The sequence below is a fragment of the Xyrauchen texanus genome, chromosome 37 (assembly GCF_025860055.1).
Source record: "Xyrauchen texanus isolate HMW12.3.18 chromosome 37, RBS_HiC_50CHRs, whole genome shotgun sequence".
NCBI classification, from domain to species: Eukaryota; Metazoa; Chordata; class Actinopteri; order Cypriniformes; family Catostomidae; genus Xyrauchen; species Xyrauchen texanus.
In genome coordinates, this window is record NC_068312.1 from 18,235,066 (window position 1) to 18,254,464 (window position 19,399).

General features: G+C 41.2%; 1 protein-coding gene across 1 annotated transcript in view; it reads right to left on the reverse strand.

The window, feature by feature from the left end:
* Nucleotides 1-933: 933 nt before the first annotated feature.
* Nucleotides 934-19,399, reverse strand: part of LOC127630409 (angiopoietin-related protein 2-like) — a 33,022-nt gene continuing 14,556 nt past the window's right edge. Inside the window, exons 2-5 of the mRNA XM_052107879.1 lie at nucleotides 18,460-19,315; nucleotides 11,145-11,338; nucleotides 8,550-8,820; nucleotides 934-1,979 (exon numbers count right to left, since the gene is read on the reverse strand). Of these exons, the coding sequence (XP_051963839.1) occupies nucleotides 1,780-1,979; nucleotides 8,550-8,820; nucleotides 11,145-11,338; nucleotides 18,460-19,294 (1,500 nt within the window). The 5' untranslated portion in view covers nucleotides 19,295-19,315 and the 3' untranslated portion in view covers nucleotides 934-1,779. The remainder of the gene's footprint in view (nucleotides 1,980-8,549; nucleotides 8,821-11,144; nucleotides 11,339-18,459; nucleotides 19,316-19,399) is intronic.

Here is a 19,399-nt window from a genome sequence, read left to right on the forward strand (position 1 = left end):
GTAGAAACTACGGTTTTTGTTCCCTGTACTCTGTGGTTTAGTTGCAGGGAACTCCATGCTGCTGTTTTTTAGCAAAGAGAGGTCTCTTAGCAGCAGGCCATTGAAAGCGGGATATACCGCAGGGACAGAAAGACTGTCTGGCATGGCTGAGGTTTAGCAGCATGTCACTTCTTATCTGTCAGTTTCCAATTCACTTCTCCAGTTGCCCATTACATTTCCCATTGGGACAAAGGAAAAATTAAATTAAGTTATAGGGATTTTTGTCATCAACCTGTTGATGGCTTTTTTAATAGATGCAGTGAAATGCAAGTTGTACGCACTGAAAGCAATTATGTGTGTGTATTTTTTTTTTCTAACGTTTTGATGTTTCAAATTTCCCAGCCTAATATGCAGACAACTATCAGTAATCCAGGTTGAGATTGGGGTGTGATTAACTGTTTGTCCAACCAGTGGTAGAAACTTATCTTTGTAGTTCTGTTTGCAGACATTAGTGGTGCAGAAAACAGACACTTCAGCTTTAAGCTAAATTAGCATTTGTGGCCTGCAGATGATATGTGCAAAGATTTGTCCAATCTTTCAACTCATGTCATGACCATGTAAGCCTGGTATCTTTCACATTAAATGCACAAGGATATGAGGGAGCAGCATGGCATAATTATCCATAGAACCATTTACCTGAAGGAAACTCCACCCACAGGAAATGGCTGTAATGCATAACCAGATGTTTTTCCATCTACAAAAGTAGTACCACCTCAAATGGATGATTTAGAACAACTTTGCAAAATAATAAACTTATTTTTTTTTCAGAACAATTAAAATGCTTTTCAAGCTATCCTCAGATAAAATCTGCTCAGACTTCCATTGTAACTGCATTAAAAGTGCATTACTAGTTTGCACGTGTGTTGTACTGTTTATATTTTGCCATGCAAGATTGTTATGTCAGTATACGCCAAGCCATTACAACTCTGTGATGAACATTGATGTACATAAAAGCATCCACTGCAAACAAAACCTGTAGCTGTACATACTTTATTGCAGCAGTTTGAAAATACTGAGAGAAATCTGGTAAACTGACAGTATATTACAAATTACACCTTACTTTCAATAACATTGAGGTTATATGTACAGTACATATCATGTGTTGGGTCATTTGATACCAACAGCTAATTTACACAGTAAATACAGTTTTTATATGGACTAATAAATGAAATGTTTCTCTGTTTTCATTCACCTATTACATTTATTTAAATATTCAAAAATGATATCCCTGAAATAAATGATATCTTGAGGAAACATATTGTATATTCTCTTACTTTTGAATAAACTCCTGTGTCCTGTGTCTTATTTGTAACATTGAATGAGTACTGATAATATTTATCTACACAATTTCATGGCCTATTTAACAAGATAATGTAAATCTAGTCAAGACAACTGACAACTGAATATTTAGTGATCAAACACTATATATTCATTATATTTTTTTGTTCAAATGACTTCTGAAAAAAAAATATTAAAACAAGGGAAACAGGTCAAACCATGGAACACCCCATTTCTGTTTATAGAAGTGAGTTCCAAGGCATCCCTTCGGGTTTCTTTGTCCCATGCAGTTTCAGTTATGTCAACCATAACAATTCTTGTCCTTTAGCCACATACAGTATATTATCTAGCATTTAGGAAGCAAAACCATTTTAAAAACACAGTCTAAATGAATTGCACTTTATAAAGTGGAAAGGGGTCATGTGGTATAATATTAAGTTAATTCCCTGTTTTATGTGCTGCTTAGTGGAAGGAATTGGGGTTGGGTCGTATCATCATAACAACCTTCTTGAGGGAGTAGGCGCCTCCTCTGAATTCAGCCCAGTACACTCCATCCTGATACCGGCTGCGGTAGTTCCCTCCCCTGTACCACACACCGTTCAGATTTGAGTGGGCACAGGCATTGTACCACCAGCCTCCCTTTTGGTAGTGGGCACAATTGCCTAAAAGAAAAAAATGTAAATGCTTACTATGAAATGTATGCTTTAAACAAGCTTACGTTAGATTAGTGGTTCTCAACTTGTGGGTTGCGACCCAAAAATTGGCTTACAGACATGGTGAATGGCACAAAAAAAAAATTGCTATATTTGACCAAACATACAATTGTGCATAGTTTGGATAGCAAAATATATAGACTTTTCAAAGGAGGAGAAACTGCATCCAATAGTTTGTTCCCTTTACAAAAAGCTTCACTATGATGCTGCGCTGCTAAGCGCCTGCTAAGCGCTACGGGGAACAACCCTAGTTGTGACCGAGCTGAATAATGTCTTTGTTCAGAGCGATTCTGTTTCTGTGTGTTTTACAAACCCTGTCAAAACTTTCCTTCCTCTGTTAGGAGTTAGAATTGGTTAGACAGTGTGCAGTAAATATTTTTCTCTTTTCTCTTCTGTTTAGAAAATATTATATATATTTCTAAAAAAAGAAAAGAAAAAAAGAGAGAATGACTGAAAGCCTCAAACACTGCATACGTTTTTGCTCTGTTTGTTTGGGGGTAAGAGCACGCTGCTCTCGCGTTGCAGCAGGGCGGGTGCGAGCACTGCGATTTGCTTTAACAGGCAAAGTGCTTTGATCTCGCCTCGCTTGCTTCCGGGAGTCAGCACTCACGGAAAAAAAAAAAAAAAGATCGTTCGTGGGGCTCTTGCATGGATTTGGCTGAGGAGCAAGAGACGGGTTGATCCCTTTCTCTCACTCTCTCTCCAAACGCAGCTGGTCCTTCACAAGATCTCGAAGCGCATTCCGACACTTCTTCGGATCATGAGGAGGATCGCGATTCTCTTCCTGCCTCCGAGCTTTCCGTCCGCGATAAAAATCTACGCAGGAATTGCTCGATGTTGTTACTCGTGCGGTTGCCAGATTGGACTGGCCACGCGAAAAAGAGACCCCCAAACGCTCCAAATTAGGGGATAGATTTTATCTTCCAGTCTAAGAAAGGGAACCTTTCTGGGTCCCTTCCCTTCTTTGATAACCTCCATGAAGAGCTTTTTCGCTCATGGAGAACCCCTAAAAAAAAAAAAAAAAAATATATATATATTTTCTTCCCGTGTTCACATACCCTCGACGTCATTATATTCGACTATCGTGGGTGCTGAGGCACGGGGGTATTCAGTGATGCCGCCAGTTGAAGAGACGCTTGCGGGCTATCTCTCGCCGGGCTCGGCATCGTCACTTAAGAAGCCCTCTTTCACAAAAGCCTTGTAGGACAACCTCCACTTTAGTGTGAAGGGCTTATCAAGCAGCAGGTCAGGCTGGTGCTGCTCTGCACACTATGCTGTTTTACAGGCGTACCAGGCTGACCTCCTGGACGACCTGAGTGTGGGTTCTGCGCTTGATGAGCAAGCCTCTCTACCCGCCTCGGTCCTGACTGAAGGGAGGCTCAAAAGCAAAGCGTGGTGAGTCGTGCTCCTCCTCCCAGGGATTGGGGACAGTCTCGCCGTCCTCGCCAGCCCCCGAAGCAAGACCTCAGGACTATAAATTCTAATAAGAGAAAACCCTGACGGTCTTGCACCTAGATTATGGGGTAGCTCCCCTCGGGACGGGGCGCGTGCTTCACTTCACCCCTCCCGGTACCCCCTCGAAGCCCATCCAGTCCTGCCACCTCCCGGTGTTCGGGTTGCAGAGGCTTCCATCAGAATTGGGTGTTTTCGCTGTTCCTGCATTTTGTTCAGGACGCAAAACACTCGACAACCCCTCAACAGGAAGTGTTAAAATATAATACCCATCTCAGAGATCCTGGCAGCGTGGAACCTTCTGCCAGATATATTCTTTTCTGTGGGTCTTATAAGGGCGTCAGGATTTAATTCACTCGCCGCTTTTCCGTGTTTCAACGGCGTGTTCTCACTACCGTAAACCGGATTTCTTTTTATGTAAAAAATACCCCTCAATCTCCTGGTTAAAAGGGCCATGGTATGTATTCCCCTTCCAGAGAGAGAGTTAGGTTATTACACTAAATACTTCCCGTTTCCCATGGAGGTTGAGGGGTGGCATCTGGCTTAGATCTTAAAGCTTGAACTACCCGTGGGTGTTCAAGTCAAAGATGATGCCTGTCAAGATGGTCAGGTCTCAAGCCCTACAACTCGTTTGGCTGGTCAACATCGATCTTATGACGCACTTCTATACTTCATTTAGAAGTTCTGCCACAACATGGAAAGTTCCCGAGGTTCGCTTCCGGGGGCGAAGTCTTCCAGGGTCAGGTTCTTTCACTCAGCCTAGCCCTTTTTACCCGCACATTCATAATGCATGATGTAGTGCTGGCTCCTTGTGACTCCGGGGCATCTGCATTCTGAATTATGTAGACGACTGGCTGATCCTAGCGTAGTTCCAGGAACTTGCAGTTCAGCACAGGGACATCGTCTTAGCTCATCTGTTTCTCTGGGGTTGAGGCTCAACGCCAAGAAAAGCGTCCTTTCTCGCACTCAGAACACCGTCTATCGGGGCATCTTTTGGAGTTCAATCACAATGCGAGCACAACTGTCTCCCGCTAGGATTGAGTCCATTCAGATCACCCTGAGCAAAGTCAGGCTAGGTCAAGTTTGCACTGTTATCAGTATCAACGATTTCCAGGTCTCAGGGCGACCGCGTCCACGGTGATCCCTCTGGACCTTCTGCTCATGAGACCCTTTTTGTTGTGGCCAAAAGCCAGGGGAATTCTTCCAAGGGCCAAAACCCCTAGGCTAAAAAGGGTTACGCGCCTCAGTCTTCGTTCCCTTTCTATGTGGTTCAGACCCCGGTTTTCTGCCTTGGGTCCCACTCTAGGTGCGTCTTGTTGTCGCAGGCTGCTAACGACAGACGCCTCCCTGACGGGCGGGGTAGTGGGCTTAAGTGGTCGTCCAGCTTAATGGGATAGGAGGGTCATCAGCTTGGTTGTCACAGTAACTGTCTCGGGTTGATGGCTGTATTTCTGGCCCTGAAATACCTCCTCCTGAGGCTGCCGTGTCTTGGTGCGGGTGGACAATACAGCGGTAGCCTCTTACATAAATCATCATTGAGACCCATGTTCTTGTCAGCTGTATTTCTGACACGTCGGGTTCTCCTTAGGGCCCAGGGCAAGCTCCTGTCACTCAGCTCAGTTATATCCCTGGATGCCCGTATATGGGAGCAGATTTACGGTCCAGACAGAAAATACCGACGGGGGAGTTAAGAACTCCACCCTAAGGTAGTAGTTACCCAGAGTTCACCAGCAAGGGTTTTTGCCTCTTACTGATAGCACCGCGCTGGCCGAACAGGGCTTGGTTCTCGGAGCTAATCTCTTCCCTTGACGGCTCGCCTTGGGCGATTCCGAACAGGAAGGATCTTCTATCTCAGGCACAGGGCAGTATTTCATCCCTGCCCCAAATTGTGGAATCTTTCATGTTTGGCCCCTAAGGGTACCAACTGAGGGACACAGGGCTCTCTCCTGAGGTTATCGACACCTTTTTTAAATGCCAGGCTTTTTCCACTTGGAACAAATTTGGGTGAGATCTTAGGGCAGAACAGGACCTCTTCGCCTCTATGAATAGCGCAATGTCTCCTCTACTTCTCCCTGAAATCACCCAGCCCCCTTGGGTCTGGACGTTAAGACACATACATGACCTAGAATGCGTCTGTATGTGTTTCTTTCCCCAGTTTCTCTGCTCCCGGGAGTCTTGGCAATGTTCACCAGCAAGGGTCTTGCCTCCTATTAATGGCGCTGCGCTGGCCGAACAGGATATGTTTCTCGGAGTTAATTCCTCTCCTCGACGGCTCGCCTTGGGCAATTCCAAACAGGGAGGACCATCTCATCCTTGGCCCGAATTGTGAAACATTTCATGTCTGGCCCCTAATGGTACCAAATGAGGTTCACAGGGTTTTCTCTTGAGGTTATCGAGACCATTTCAAGTGCTAGGGCTCCCTCCACTTGGAACTGATCTGGGTAGATTTTACAGGGCAGAAGAGGACCTCTTCGCCTCTGTTGATAGTGCAATGTCTCCTCTACTTCTCCCCGAGTCGCCCAGTAACCCCCCGGGCTCATCGTAGTAACGCATTCATAGCAAAAATGCGCCTGCATGCGTTTCCTTCTACTAAAGTTCTTATTACAGAACCAGCTAACTGCCAGTTTGCTTCAGTTCTGGAGTTTCTGTAGAAAGAACTGTCACCGGGCACTTGCCTCGCTACTGCCAGGTTCTATGTGGCCACTGCGGTTTGCCACGGCTTGGTGGGCGGGGTGCCCTCAAAGAGGCATCCTCATTATTTCCCGGGCCTACGAGGCGCGCGGTCAAGCTTCGCCAGTAGGTTTTAGGGTGCACTCTACCAGAGGGCTCTCCTCTAAAACCTTGGCTAGAGGTCTCCCTCTGCAGCAAGTTTGTGATGCGGCAGGTTGTCCTCTCCGCACACATTCATTAGATTTTTATAGTTTGGATGTTCTGCCACTCCAGGCTCTTATGCCCTGAGTCGACATCTCAGCCCATGCCTAAACAAGTTTGTGATGCGGCAGGTTGTCCTCTCCGCACACATTCATTTGACATTTTTGTTTGGATGTTCTGCACTCCGGGCTCTTATGCCCTTGAGTCGACATCTCAGCTCATGCCTGAACAAGTTTGTGATGCGGCAGGCTGCTGCTCTCCACTCACATTCATCAGTTTTTATGACAAGTTTGTGTTGCGATAGGGTTCTCTTCGCACACATTCATCGAACTTTATGGGCTAGATGCTTTGCTACTCCGGACTCTTATGTCCTAGAGTCGACATCTCAGCCCATGCCTAAACAAGTTTGTGATGCGGCAGGTTGTCCCCTCTGCACACATTCATTGGACTTTTTTAGTTTGGATGTTCTGCACTCCAGGCTCTTATGCCCTTGAGTCGACATCTCAGCTTATGCTTGAACAAGTTCGTGATGCGGCAGGCTGGTCCTCTCCGCTCACATTCATCAGTTTTTATGACAAGTTTGTGTTGCGATAGGGTTCTCTTCGCACACATTCATCGAACTTTATGGGTTAGATGCTTTGCTACTCCGGACTCTTATGTCCTTGAGTCGACATCTCAGCTCATGCCTGAACAAGTTTGTGATGTGGCAGGCTGGTCCTCTCCGCTCACATTCATCAGTTTTTATGGCAAGTTTGTGTTGCGATCGGGTACTCTTCGTACACATTCATCGAACTTTATGGGTTAGATGCTTTGCTACTCCGGGCTCTTATGTCCTTGAGTCGACATCTCAGCCCATGCCTAAACAAGTTTGTGATGCGGCAGGCTGGTCCTCTCCGCTCACATTCATCAAAATTTAATGGTTTAGATGTTTATGCTACTCCGGGCTATTATGCCCTTGAGTCGACATCTCAAGCTCATGTCTGAGACCTCTCGTGATTTTGTGAGTGCACTGCACCACCGTAGGGGTCCGGACAGCCCATAGTGCGGCGGCGTGGGTATTGCGTTCCCCGTAGCGCTTAGCAGCGTAGCATCATAGTGAAGCTTTTTGTAAAGGGAACGTCTCGGGTTACATGTGTAACCCTTGTTCCCTGAAAAAAGCAGAACGAGATGCTGCGCTGCTTTGCCGCACTGGGACGTCCCAGGACTGCTCTTCAAAAAGAAGTGTCTGACGACACCTGGTGACGTATCCATTTATAGTCTGGCCGCAGGTGCATCTAATGATTACATCAGCCGAGGCTATAAATTCCGGTCAATGTTCATTGACGTGTTGCACACATTATTCAGCTCGGTCACAACTAGGGTTGTTCCCCGTAGCGCTTAGCAGGCGCTTAGCAGTGCAGCATCTCGTTCCTCTTTTTTCAGGGAACAAGGGTTACACATGTAACCCGAGACGTTTTCTGATGTCAGAGGCTGTGCATTCAATGAATGTTACAGTTTTTTACTCTACTGGTTAAAAAATAAATAAAGACCTAGACTACATTAAAGCTGCACTATGTAAGATTGTTTGGTTAAACATGAACAAATTACCATTATTGATTATGTACATAAACAATCTTTGTTCAAAACAATGTCCTTACCTCTCCCGATTAATTTCGGTCAGCTTATAAAATTATTTGTATTTTGAGCTGTCGGATTAGACTTGTTGTGATATCTCTGGCTTATGTCATTCCTCTTTGCGTCATGACGTCATGTCCGTAAACACAGCTGTTCAGCTGAACGCTGTTCAGTTCATTCATTCGCAATCACACAGTTTAGGATGGCATCACTGAAGTCTGGATGGATGTTTATCTGTTATCTTTTGGCGAAGTTGTTTACCTTTATTATGTTTGGAATTGTATACATTATGTTGTCTGGTAGGGTTGTCATGCTTTTATGAATATAACATTTACCCGTGTGTTTACCGATCACGATTATCATGCTTTTTATGAATAGAACATTACCTATGTGTTTACCGATCACGATTATCATGATTTTTATGAATAGAACATTACTCATGTGTTTACCGATCACGATTATCATGCTTTTTATGAAAGAACATTACCCATGTGTTTACCGATCGTGATTGTGAGGACAATATAATATATAATTTAATATTTTAAATGTATCTGTGTTTGAACAGTTGATAGGTGTCTGTACCTGTGTACACGTCATGGTCGCGGTCTAGAGTGGTGAACTGCTTCCCGTTGTGCCAAGTTAGAGAGTCACCGGCATTGCCATGGTAATGGCCCACTCTCAGCCTATAAAAATCTGTCTCAGGCTCCAGGCGGAAACTGGCATACTCTGCAAACGTCTTGCGACCAGACCAGTCCTCCAAGGTGACCAGCAGTTTATAGGTCCCCTGGTTGGTTAGCCAATACATGTTTTCCAGACCCAGCCAATATTCTCCATCTATGTTTCCAAAACCTTGCTGCAATAAAACAGAGGAGTGCCTGCCATTAAACACTTGATGGACCAAGTAAAACATTTCTCTTAGGCTACATTACTTAGTCTACATTATTTTGTTGTATTTATGAAATAAAAAAAGAATTCTGGTTTGCCCACTATCCCCTCTTCTCTCTCTCTCTCTCTCTCTCTCTCTCTCTCTCTCTCTCTCTCTCTCTCTCTATATATATATATATATATATTCAAATGAAGCCTTTTCCAATTCTCTGATCATCCTTTTGTATACAGTCAGCTTACTATGCAGTGATTTTTACTTTTCAGATGAAACAAGAAAACCCTTTTTTACCTTGTAAATTCTTCTGAAATACTTGTGTAGAGAATATTTAAACTCCCTTGAAATCTGGATATTTGAAAGGTAGGCTGTAAAATATTTTTGTTTTACAGGTATACACCTTACATAAATATGAAGCATACATATACTGTAAATGAAGTTAAAGTAAAGAGTTTTATTTAAATGTAAATTAAGTTTCCCATTTGCATTGAGGTATTTTGGCCCATTCCTCCAGACTGGTGTCAGGTTTGCAGGTCTCCTTGCTCACACACACACTTTTTCAGTTCTGCCCACAGGTCAGGGTTTTGTGATGGCACTCAAATACCGAATATCGATGTCTGAGTTGTCCCATGGTGTTTATACTTGTGTAATATTGTTTGTACAGATGAACGTGGTACCTTCAGGCATTTGGAAATTGTTTCCAAGGATGAACCAGACTTGTAGAGGTCCACAATTATTTTCCCATGATGTCAAGCAAAGAGGCGCTGAGTTTGAAGGTAGGCCTTAAAAATAACTCCACAGGTACATCTCCAATTCAGTGCACATCCTATCAGAAGCTAACTGGCTAATTGTCTAAAGGCTTGACATAATTTTCAAGAATTTTCCAAACTGCTTAAAGGCACAGTTAACTTAGTGTATGTAAACTTCTGACACACTGGAATTGTGATATAGTTAATTAAAAGTGAAACAATCTGTCTGTAGATGTCCTTAATGACTTGCCAAAGCTATAGTTTACTAATTCGAAATCTGTTGATTGGTTAATGTGTTTTAATGTCTTCAACCTAAGTGTATGTAAATTTCTCACTTCAACTGTATGTGAAGCAGCCAGCAATAGTTATAGGTCATGTGACACAGAGTAACAAATGTAAAATGTAAACGACTTGTTACCTCAGAAAGTTTTTTAATAAAATAATTTTTAAGAGTAAAAATAACGCGTTACAAAAATTAACGCCATTAATTGCACTGCTCCCGGACCGTAATAAGGAAGATTCCTGAGAATTGCAAGCTTGTAGTACCACCTGTTTGCTCCAGAGGGCAGTAAGTGAAACTTCAGCTGTGTGGCAATGCAGTTTATACAGTGAAGAAAACAACCTTGAGCAGCAGAACAACACAAACATGCGTTACATTCTTGCGTTCAAAACACTTGATGGAGTGCAAATACGAACTAAGGGATCTCAAGATGTGTTCTAAGTATTAAACTATATTTAACTTGACACATTGATCTAAAAATTTTATGTTTATGATGGGACGCACCCGAAATGCTACACAAGCATGTCTGACGCAGATGTAAATTGACGGGCCCTTAAACAATCTATTAAATAAATCTCCAACTGATTGACAAATTCACTTGTGAAATGGATTGCTGTGAACTCTATGCCAATGATTGGCTTATGATCAATAATATGGTAGTAAACAATACATTGTATTCTAAAGCCGCTTTTTGAATTGTCTTATTAATGATTAACTCTTCTTCCACAAGAATGTAATGCATTTTAATTATCTGAATATTTTTATTATTTATATATATATGTGTGTGTGTGTGTGTGTGTGTGTGTGTATATATATAATTTTAAAATATTTAAAGTTAACTATTTATCATTATTTCATCATTATATACTGAATTATTGTTATATGAGGGGCTTTCTCAGCAAATATTTGTACATGCGATTAAATGTGATTAATCGCGATTAATTAATCGGGACACCATGTAATTAATTTGGTAAAATGTTTGTATCGATTGACAGCCTTAGTAAATTCCCTTCCGTGGTGAATTTGTCACAGTTGTCATAGGAAGAGGAGGCATACCAGCTCTTTCCACTACAGATTATAGACTGTGAATATTGATTTCACATGAATGTATACAATATATGAAGACATTGAAAATGTTCTCTTGAAAATATTCTTCCTGAGATTAATGCTTTCTTTCTCCTACCTTATAAAGGTCATAAAAGTGCATAAGAGTGTACATAATTGATCACTCTGGTCCATAAGGAAACAAGGCTATATTTTTGCTTTACCTTATATGTCTCCCAGTTTCTAAAAAAGTTGACAGAGCCGTCTATTCTTCTCTGGATGACCGTCCAGCCGCCAGGGTCCTGTCTTTGATCACACCACACCTGCATCAGCTTGTTGGTGTACTCAGGCTTCACAAGGTGCATGCCGCTGTTAGTGTGGCCATCCTCCAGAGCCTGCAAACAATCCTTCCAGGGACCTTGCAAAAAAACAAAAAAACATTTTGACCCATGAAATTAGCCTATGCTTATTTCAACAACAAGACACCACTCCTTATTTGTTTCCAATGCGCCATTGTCAGAGAGAATGTGTTCTTTTTATAGGAAGTCTCATGCCTTTTTGCTGGCTGTGTCTGAAACCTGAAGCCCAATGTGTACTTAGGTAAGACATGAACACTAAGCATCTGTGTTTGGAATAAGTGATACAAATTTTGTCATCAGCAGACTGCTCGAGCACTGAACGCACGCAGCCACATATATCAAACCACGTGTACTCTGAACGCTCTGAAATTATGAAAGCGCCTGGAATTATTTGCACTAATTAGTGTGTCCACAATGTGGCAACTCTCACAGTTGTGTGCTTTCTGTCCAGAAGAAGTGCTAGAAGATGTAATCACCGGTAAACAACAGGCGAGGAAGGTGGAAACAACAACGTTAAGACCGCATATGTGAGGAGGTCAGGAGATACCTGCATTTGTATAAATCAAGTCTGAATGAATCTAAAGACATCTGCATGTATCTTAACTACTGAAGAGACATAGTCCAGGATCTCAAAGCATTCATTGTGCACATGAGTGAACCACCTGATTATGCATGCACATTTAAATTAAGTATACTTTGAAAGGCTTGCGTTTGACTGTACGCATATGATAAGTCAGAGGTTCTCAACGGGGCATTCAAAAGATGCCAGGGGCCGCTGAGAGCAAATTAGTTGAGAGGGGGTGTTAGGTTACAAATGGGGGGCATTTATCAGTCATATTAATCAAGTCAGACAGGTGGAGTCACAACCTCCGCTAATACACCTGTATGGCTCTGTAGTTGGATTCGGCTCAATGTACAGAGCATAGCAGGGGCATTTTTACTCACAGACTGGTCTCGAGCTCTTAAACTTGCACCGTTTATCATTACAGCACTGCGAGATCTAGTGAGAAGCACGAGGCGAGACGTGGAAACCATTTGAATTCGGCACAGAATTCTACATCACCAGCCTTGAATTTACTACAATATATTAACACTAACTGTACTTAAGGGAGAAATAGATTTATAATAAATATTATCATATTACTACTTCAGCTCTATTAAATTTGTAATAGGCTACGTTAAGGGAGTGAGGGAATATAATTCATTTTTGGTACAACTTTTGTATCAAAAATGTTTTATATTTTGTATTTATTGTTTTAATTGTGTTTAGGGTAGGCCTTCTGTTTATAATAACTTTTATAGAAATCATGTTACATCTAACTGTGGTTGTGAAGAACCATGCACCATGTGCTTACCATGGTCTTGTTACAAATTCCACTGTTAAAACTATAAAATACATAAAAAAAATTCATAAGGGCAAATGCAAAATACGCTTTTTTAAAAATAGATGAAATAGAACTGCTTCAGTCCTAAATGTGTCAATACATTAGCTTAAAAAATAGGCTAAAATATATATTTTTGAATGTAAGAAAATATAACTGGTTTTGTTATAATAACCTGATGAAAGGAGTTCCAACTTAAATTAGGTTAACCTTTTTTTTATAGATAAACATTCTGTTGTGAATACCAGAAAATATATATCTGCATCCAACTCAAAATCAATGCCATACTGTAGAATGGTCATTTCAGTGTGACAAAATATGCAATATTATGGGTCTTTTCACTTATTAAAATATAATACAATATAATATATGACATTTATTATTAGTTTCTGACTTAACAGTTTCATTGTATAGGCTCCATCTACTTGAATTCAAGAAACGCTGGTTTGGTGTCACATTCATGACACGTAAGCCTGCTGAATTTACTAACAAAACTGTAAAACCCCATCTATATACAGGGGCAGCTTTTTTTAAGCTTTTGGGCAAAGCCATTGTCAAATTTCAAAGTAGCAATATGTCTCCATGACAGACAGACATAATCTGTTGTTTCGGGGAAAATGTAGATGCAAAACTGCTGCAACATTAAGCATCAATCAAAACAAAATCTAATGAGCAACTTCCATCTCTGAAAAGCAAACTCAAGTTATCTACTCTTACTAGATCTCTTTTTCCGATATGGCACAGCTGGAAAAGCTCTTAACTTAAGAAGAGGATTGATCTTGGCTGCCATTCTGGCCTGGGAAGTTGGCTCTGCTCTCCCAGCCAAACGTAATACTGGCATTGAATCCAAAGAAAGGCCCATTTGCTAAATAATGCACCAGTAGCATGCATAGTAGCAAGCACTTCCAAAGTTCCCTGGGCACAGATTCGTTTTTTAATAAGGTTGTGTCAAAATGGCTCCAACTTTCATATTTTTCCCAAAGAAATGCAGAGGAAAAGACCATTCATTATTGAGTCCTGCCTTCAAAATCATCCATTTATGTACTGTAGCTCTGTTTAAAATAGGGAAAACTGCACTGGCTGTATACATCTTTATAAAGCATTTTTTGTTTAAGATGTTTGTTGAAACAATATCAACTAACACTAAGATGAGTCCAAACACTATCCATAATTTTATACACAGGAAATGCAAAGACTGTGTTGTCCTTTAAAGTTTCCTGTGGCTTAAATGGTGAAGTGTACGCTACACCTACTAATAACACATATAAGGGGCTTCAGGGTATATATATACGTCGCTTTGGATTTTTGCATGAATGTACAGTCCATTACCTAACAAAAACACTCTAATAGTGGCAATAAAATAGCTGGAAAAATATATCCAACCCCAACATGAGACTTAATAGAAAGTTTCAATCTCACTGCTGAAGTCAAATGATTCATTAATGTATGTTTACTTTAACTGTGTACTCCTAACTGTGAAATCTGGCAGACAGTCTTGCAGTAATCTTAGATCTCAGTCTCTAAAGTGCTGCTGAGGCCCTGTGGTTTACTTAGAGAAGTCTGGAAACATTTTAATGTTTACTCTCATCTTGTAACTTTTAATAAGTATGCCTGACGGCTGGCCAACAGCACACCCCTCACTCACAGCCACTTTAACCCCATCAACACTCTGGATGGTAAGAAAAATGAGCTGAATATGTCTTTTACCAAAACATTGGATCTTTTGTAAGTTTGGGCCTTTACTGGTACTGTATTAAATCGTGGTTTGGGGCCGACTTTGTGATTTGGTGGCTACTTTAAAGATGCTAAAATATGAGATACATTGATTTTGATTTGTATACGTTTTTTGTTTTTTTTCTTTGTTGTATTATTCCCATATGTCCAGTTTTAATGACTTAATATTTGTTCTAAAATGTGGAAAATAGTAATAATAAATTAGTCATAATTTTTATTTATATAGCGCTTTTCACAACAAACATTGTTTTAAATCAGCTTTACAGAAAATCATGCATTAACAGAAAATTTAACTGTAATATATATAAGGTCTTCGTCATCATTGTGTAGTTTGATTAAATATGATTGTAAATTGTGTTTATAAATAAATAATTAAATAATTATATAATAATTGTATTTAGAAACCCAGCGAGCAAGCCGAAGGCGACTGTTGCAAGGAACAGGTTTATGGAGAAAAGTAGCCTGGATAGAAACCAGGTTCACTGCGGGGTCCAGTTCCCCTCTGTCTAAACAGCATGAATTCAATGCCAATATTAGTTATTTATGTGCAGTACAAGTCATGGTTTAAAATTAGTAAACTAAGAAAGTGTTAAGGGCCAGTGTTTAAACAAAGATTTTATATGAAATGTAAGATTAATGACTAATGTATTTGAAGTTCATCCTGGATTAACTGCAGAAGTTCACATTGATGCATTCTACTTTTTCAATTGGCTGATGAAGGATTTTGTTGGCGATTAATTGATAGTCTATTTTTTCCATTTTAAGAGCGTAGTCCATCATTAGACCAAGGTGATATCAGTGAGGTGCATTGCAGTTCAACTGGCAGGTCATTTCTGTGAGGTCTATCCTAAGTCCAAGGTTCAGGCAGTGGCATATGAAGTATCCCATGTCTTATGGTTGGAGTTGGCATAAGTTCATCCACTGAAGTCCATCGTAATAGACTGAAGTGATGTCTGGCTGGCACCGGCTGCATTTAGTCATCATCACTCAGAGACATGTAGCAGTGGAGTCTGACGCCAAGCAGGAACAGAGCTGGATCTGGCTCAATCAGGCTTTAGGTCACTGCATAGTACTGAGACTGCACTATTAAAGGTGACAATGACATTTTAGTCTCCCTGCATTCTGGCAACGGGGCCATTTTAATCCTTCTAGACCTCAGTGCAGCATTTGACGTGATCAATCACTCTATTCTTTTACATCATCTTGAGAAGGTGGTTGGCATCCAGGGAGTTGCATTAAACTGGTTTTCCTCATATCTTAAGGAAATAACTTTTTCTATCAGTATTGATAATCACTTCTCCTCCCCAACACTGCTCACATGTGGCATTCCACAAGGCTCCATGTTGGGTCCTCTGCTTTTTTCTCTTTATATGCTTCCTTTATGCTCTATCTTTCAGAAGTACAGTATCATTATTATGCTGATGACACACAATTTTACCTTCCTGTCAGGTCTAACGATTGTTGTTCCAACAGTAAACTCATCTCCTGTCTTGAGGAAGTTAAATTATGGATATCTGAAAACTTCCTCATGCTTAATGTGGATAAAACCAAGGTCATTGCTTTTGGCTCTTCGTTATGTATCACTGACATTGAAAATCAGTTAGGTACTTTGTCTTTAACCATGCATAATAGAGTTAAGAACCTGGGTGTCATCTTTTATTCTGACTTATTATTGATAAGAAGATAAATGCTGTTGTTAAAGGAAGCTTTTTTCATCTAAGGTTCATTGCTAAATTAAAATAGTTTCTCTCACAGAAGGACTTGGAAAAAGTTATTCATGCTCTTATTACATCCCGGTTGGACTACTGCAATGCCTCATATGTCTGTCTCAATCTTCTTTTTCACACCTGCAAGTAGTCCAAAATGCAGCAGCTAGACTTCTAAAAGGTACCAAGAAAAGAGAGCATATGACCCCTGTTCTTGTTTCCCTATATTGGCTTCCAGCCAGCTACAGAGTTAAATTCAAGGATCTGCTGTATGTTTATAAGGCCTTGCATGGTTTAGCCCCTCGGTACATTGCTGACATACTTCAGCAACATTCGGCACCTAGGTCTCTTTGATCATCAAATCAATTACTCCTCTCTGTTCCTCATTCCTGTTTAAAAACCAAAGGTGATCAGGAATTTGTTGTTGCGGCCCCCAGGTTGTGGAATGCACTCCCATTTGTTGTTAGGTCTTCTTCCTCATTTCATATATATAAATCTAGATTGAAGACACGTTTTTTTCTCTTTAGCCTATAATGTTGTTTGAGTCTTATGTGTAGGTTTTACAATGTTTTATTAATTTGTTCTTATGAACATTTTAGAAGTTATATTTAATTCTGTTATTAATGTTTGTAAAAAATTGTACATCACTTTGGTTATAACATTTGTTGTTTTTAAGTGTGCTTTATGAATAAACTTGAACTTGATATGCAATGCAGGAAGCAATAACATGAGTGGATGCCATGACTTACCGCAATTGTTTGTTGTTGTTATGGTTGTCCTTGAACGGCAAGTGTTTGAGATCAATGTGAATCCCTCACACAATTGTTTGTTGTTGTTGCAGATTTTGAGATTGATGCAATAATCCGTGTAAAACACAGTGGAGAAAATGAATGGAAGCTGTCGAAATGTGAGATGAAGCGGAAAAAATAGAAAAGAAAAGAAAACAGTTGCGCGCAGTAATATACACACATTTGAAACAGTAGAAAGGGGGGGGACAAAGCATGTGGTATAATGGCAATGGATAAATGGAGCAATGCTAATCAGGCTAGTAAGCTACAAACAAACAGACCAGTACAGCATGCCGACAGCGACCGGAACAGGAAAGAGTGTCTGGAACAGGAAATTATGAGTAGGCTCATCCAAACTTTTGACTGGAAGTGTATCTTGTCACTTTCATTGTCTATTGATTGTATCACTAACAATTGCTGACATTGTTTTGTGAAATTTGATGCTGTAATACACTATGCCTGTTGCTTGGTGTATTTGTATTTTTGTTTAGCGTGGCTGTCCCCAGGGAACTTAAAGAGCGAGGCAACTGTTACTTAAGGTCTGGCAGAAAAATTTAAGAAGTCTGGATGACATGTGTCTGAGAGAGGGATGGAAAGAAGCAGAGCTATAAAAGAGAGGACTCAGAAATGTCTGAAAAAGACACACACAAAAAACAGTTTAATGGCAATAAAAATCAGCTAGATAATTTGGCCTAAAGAGTCTAGCTAGCATTCCCAGAGATGGATGAGTTGATGAGCAGGTGTTGAAAAGGAATCCATCAAGTCAAAGTTAAATTTAGCGAAAATATATAGTAAGAAGGAGGGAAGAGGAAACAAGAAGGCCTGACAGATTTCCAGTCCTGTGGGTCATGTTAAAATAATATGGCAAATCCATCAGCAGGCCATCTATCTCTCTCTCTCTCTCTCTCTCTCTCTCTCTCTCTCTCTCTTCTCTCTCTCTCTCTCTCTCTCTCTCTCTCTCTCTCTCTCTCTCTCTCTCTATCTCTCTTTCTCTCTCTAAGTCTACCAGGAAGACACATGCCTGATGTTTGTGTCAGATGTCTGGGTCACCCATGTCTTTTACTAGTGGAATAAATTACTTCACTGCAGCAAATAGTGTTGCTTCCCTCCATTACTCTTACTCTTTCATTTTCTCACCACTTCAGCTTTACTATTCTTATGGCGCCACATCCTTATGCCATTTTTCAACTCAGTCACCGAAGTCTCTTTTTTTCCCTCTGTCCAGAGTTTTTCTCTCTATTTCCTTCCAAAACTCTCTTTCATACTATAGTGTAATTGTGAAAGCTAGACTCTTATTGAGAAGAGTTTGTGTAACCTGCGCAGACCAAGCCAGGAAATTAATTATATCACCAGATTGAGTGGAAATTCAGGCGTATAGGATCTTCTCAGTCAGCCCGCTCCCACACACAACTCATGGACACCCCAACTCTGGGAGGTCCTGCAGAAGTTCTGCAGGAATGCAGACATCTATTTTGAAGGACACTTAGAAAAGGATTTTGTTCGCATTTATGTGTTGGTCTAGGATGACACATGGCACATGCACCACTGAAAGAATGATAATTAGACTCACCTGAAGGTTTGTTTGTTGTAGACGGGCTGTGAGTTCCACCTGGCATGGTGGGAGGTGGAGCAGGTGGCACTTTAAGGTTCTGATCGCTCTGGATCTCGTTGGTCATCTGGTTGTTGCGGCTATAGGTCTGTGGTTGGACGGGCTTATTGATGGGTGATGAGGGTCTTGGTTGAGGCTGAGGTTGGACTGGTACCCTTGAGGCTATAACTTTTGGTCCCCTTTGACACTCCGCCTCAAGCAAGGCAATGAGTGCTGACTGGTTATTGGCCAGTGAGGCAAGGTGCTGATACTTATATTCCAGATCTTTATAGCGGTTCGTGAGCTGCAGCATCTCAGAGGTCTGGTTAAGAATCTTATTCTCCAGTTGCGACAGCTCCAATGCATTGTCCCTCTTACGGATGATCTCATGCAGCAGCTGCATGTACAGCTGTGTCACTCTGGAATTCATATTACGGGACTCCTTGCGCAAAAGCTTCACCTCATTGACAATGCCACCATCGACTTCTACTAGCTGCTGTAGAGTCTCTATCTGTCTTTTTTGCTTGAAGAGCTCAGAATTGAGAAGTTCCAGCTCCTGCTTATTGACACGGTTCTCCAGCACAGCCTCAGGCTCCTTGGAGTTCACACAGATGGCTCCAGTAACCTTCTTTTGGGGTACAATGAAGGTGTAGGAACACTTGTCTTGTGGAGGAGGCTCAGGGGCCCGCCGTGTGCGAGAGGTTGACAGGAATTCAACCTCTGGACCTTCATCACTGCTGTCAAACTCAGTGCTCGCCTCCATTTCAGGGAACAGTCCACTTACCAGGAGCAACATCAACCATACAAGATGATCCATGACCACATTTACCTCAAAGGCCTGTGAATTTCATGACAGGAGAATGAGAGGAAAAAAGCCATTAATTTCTAGACCTAATTGCAAGCAGACAGAATTGCAAAACCA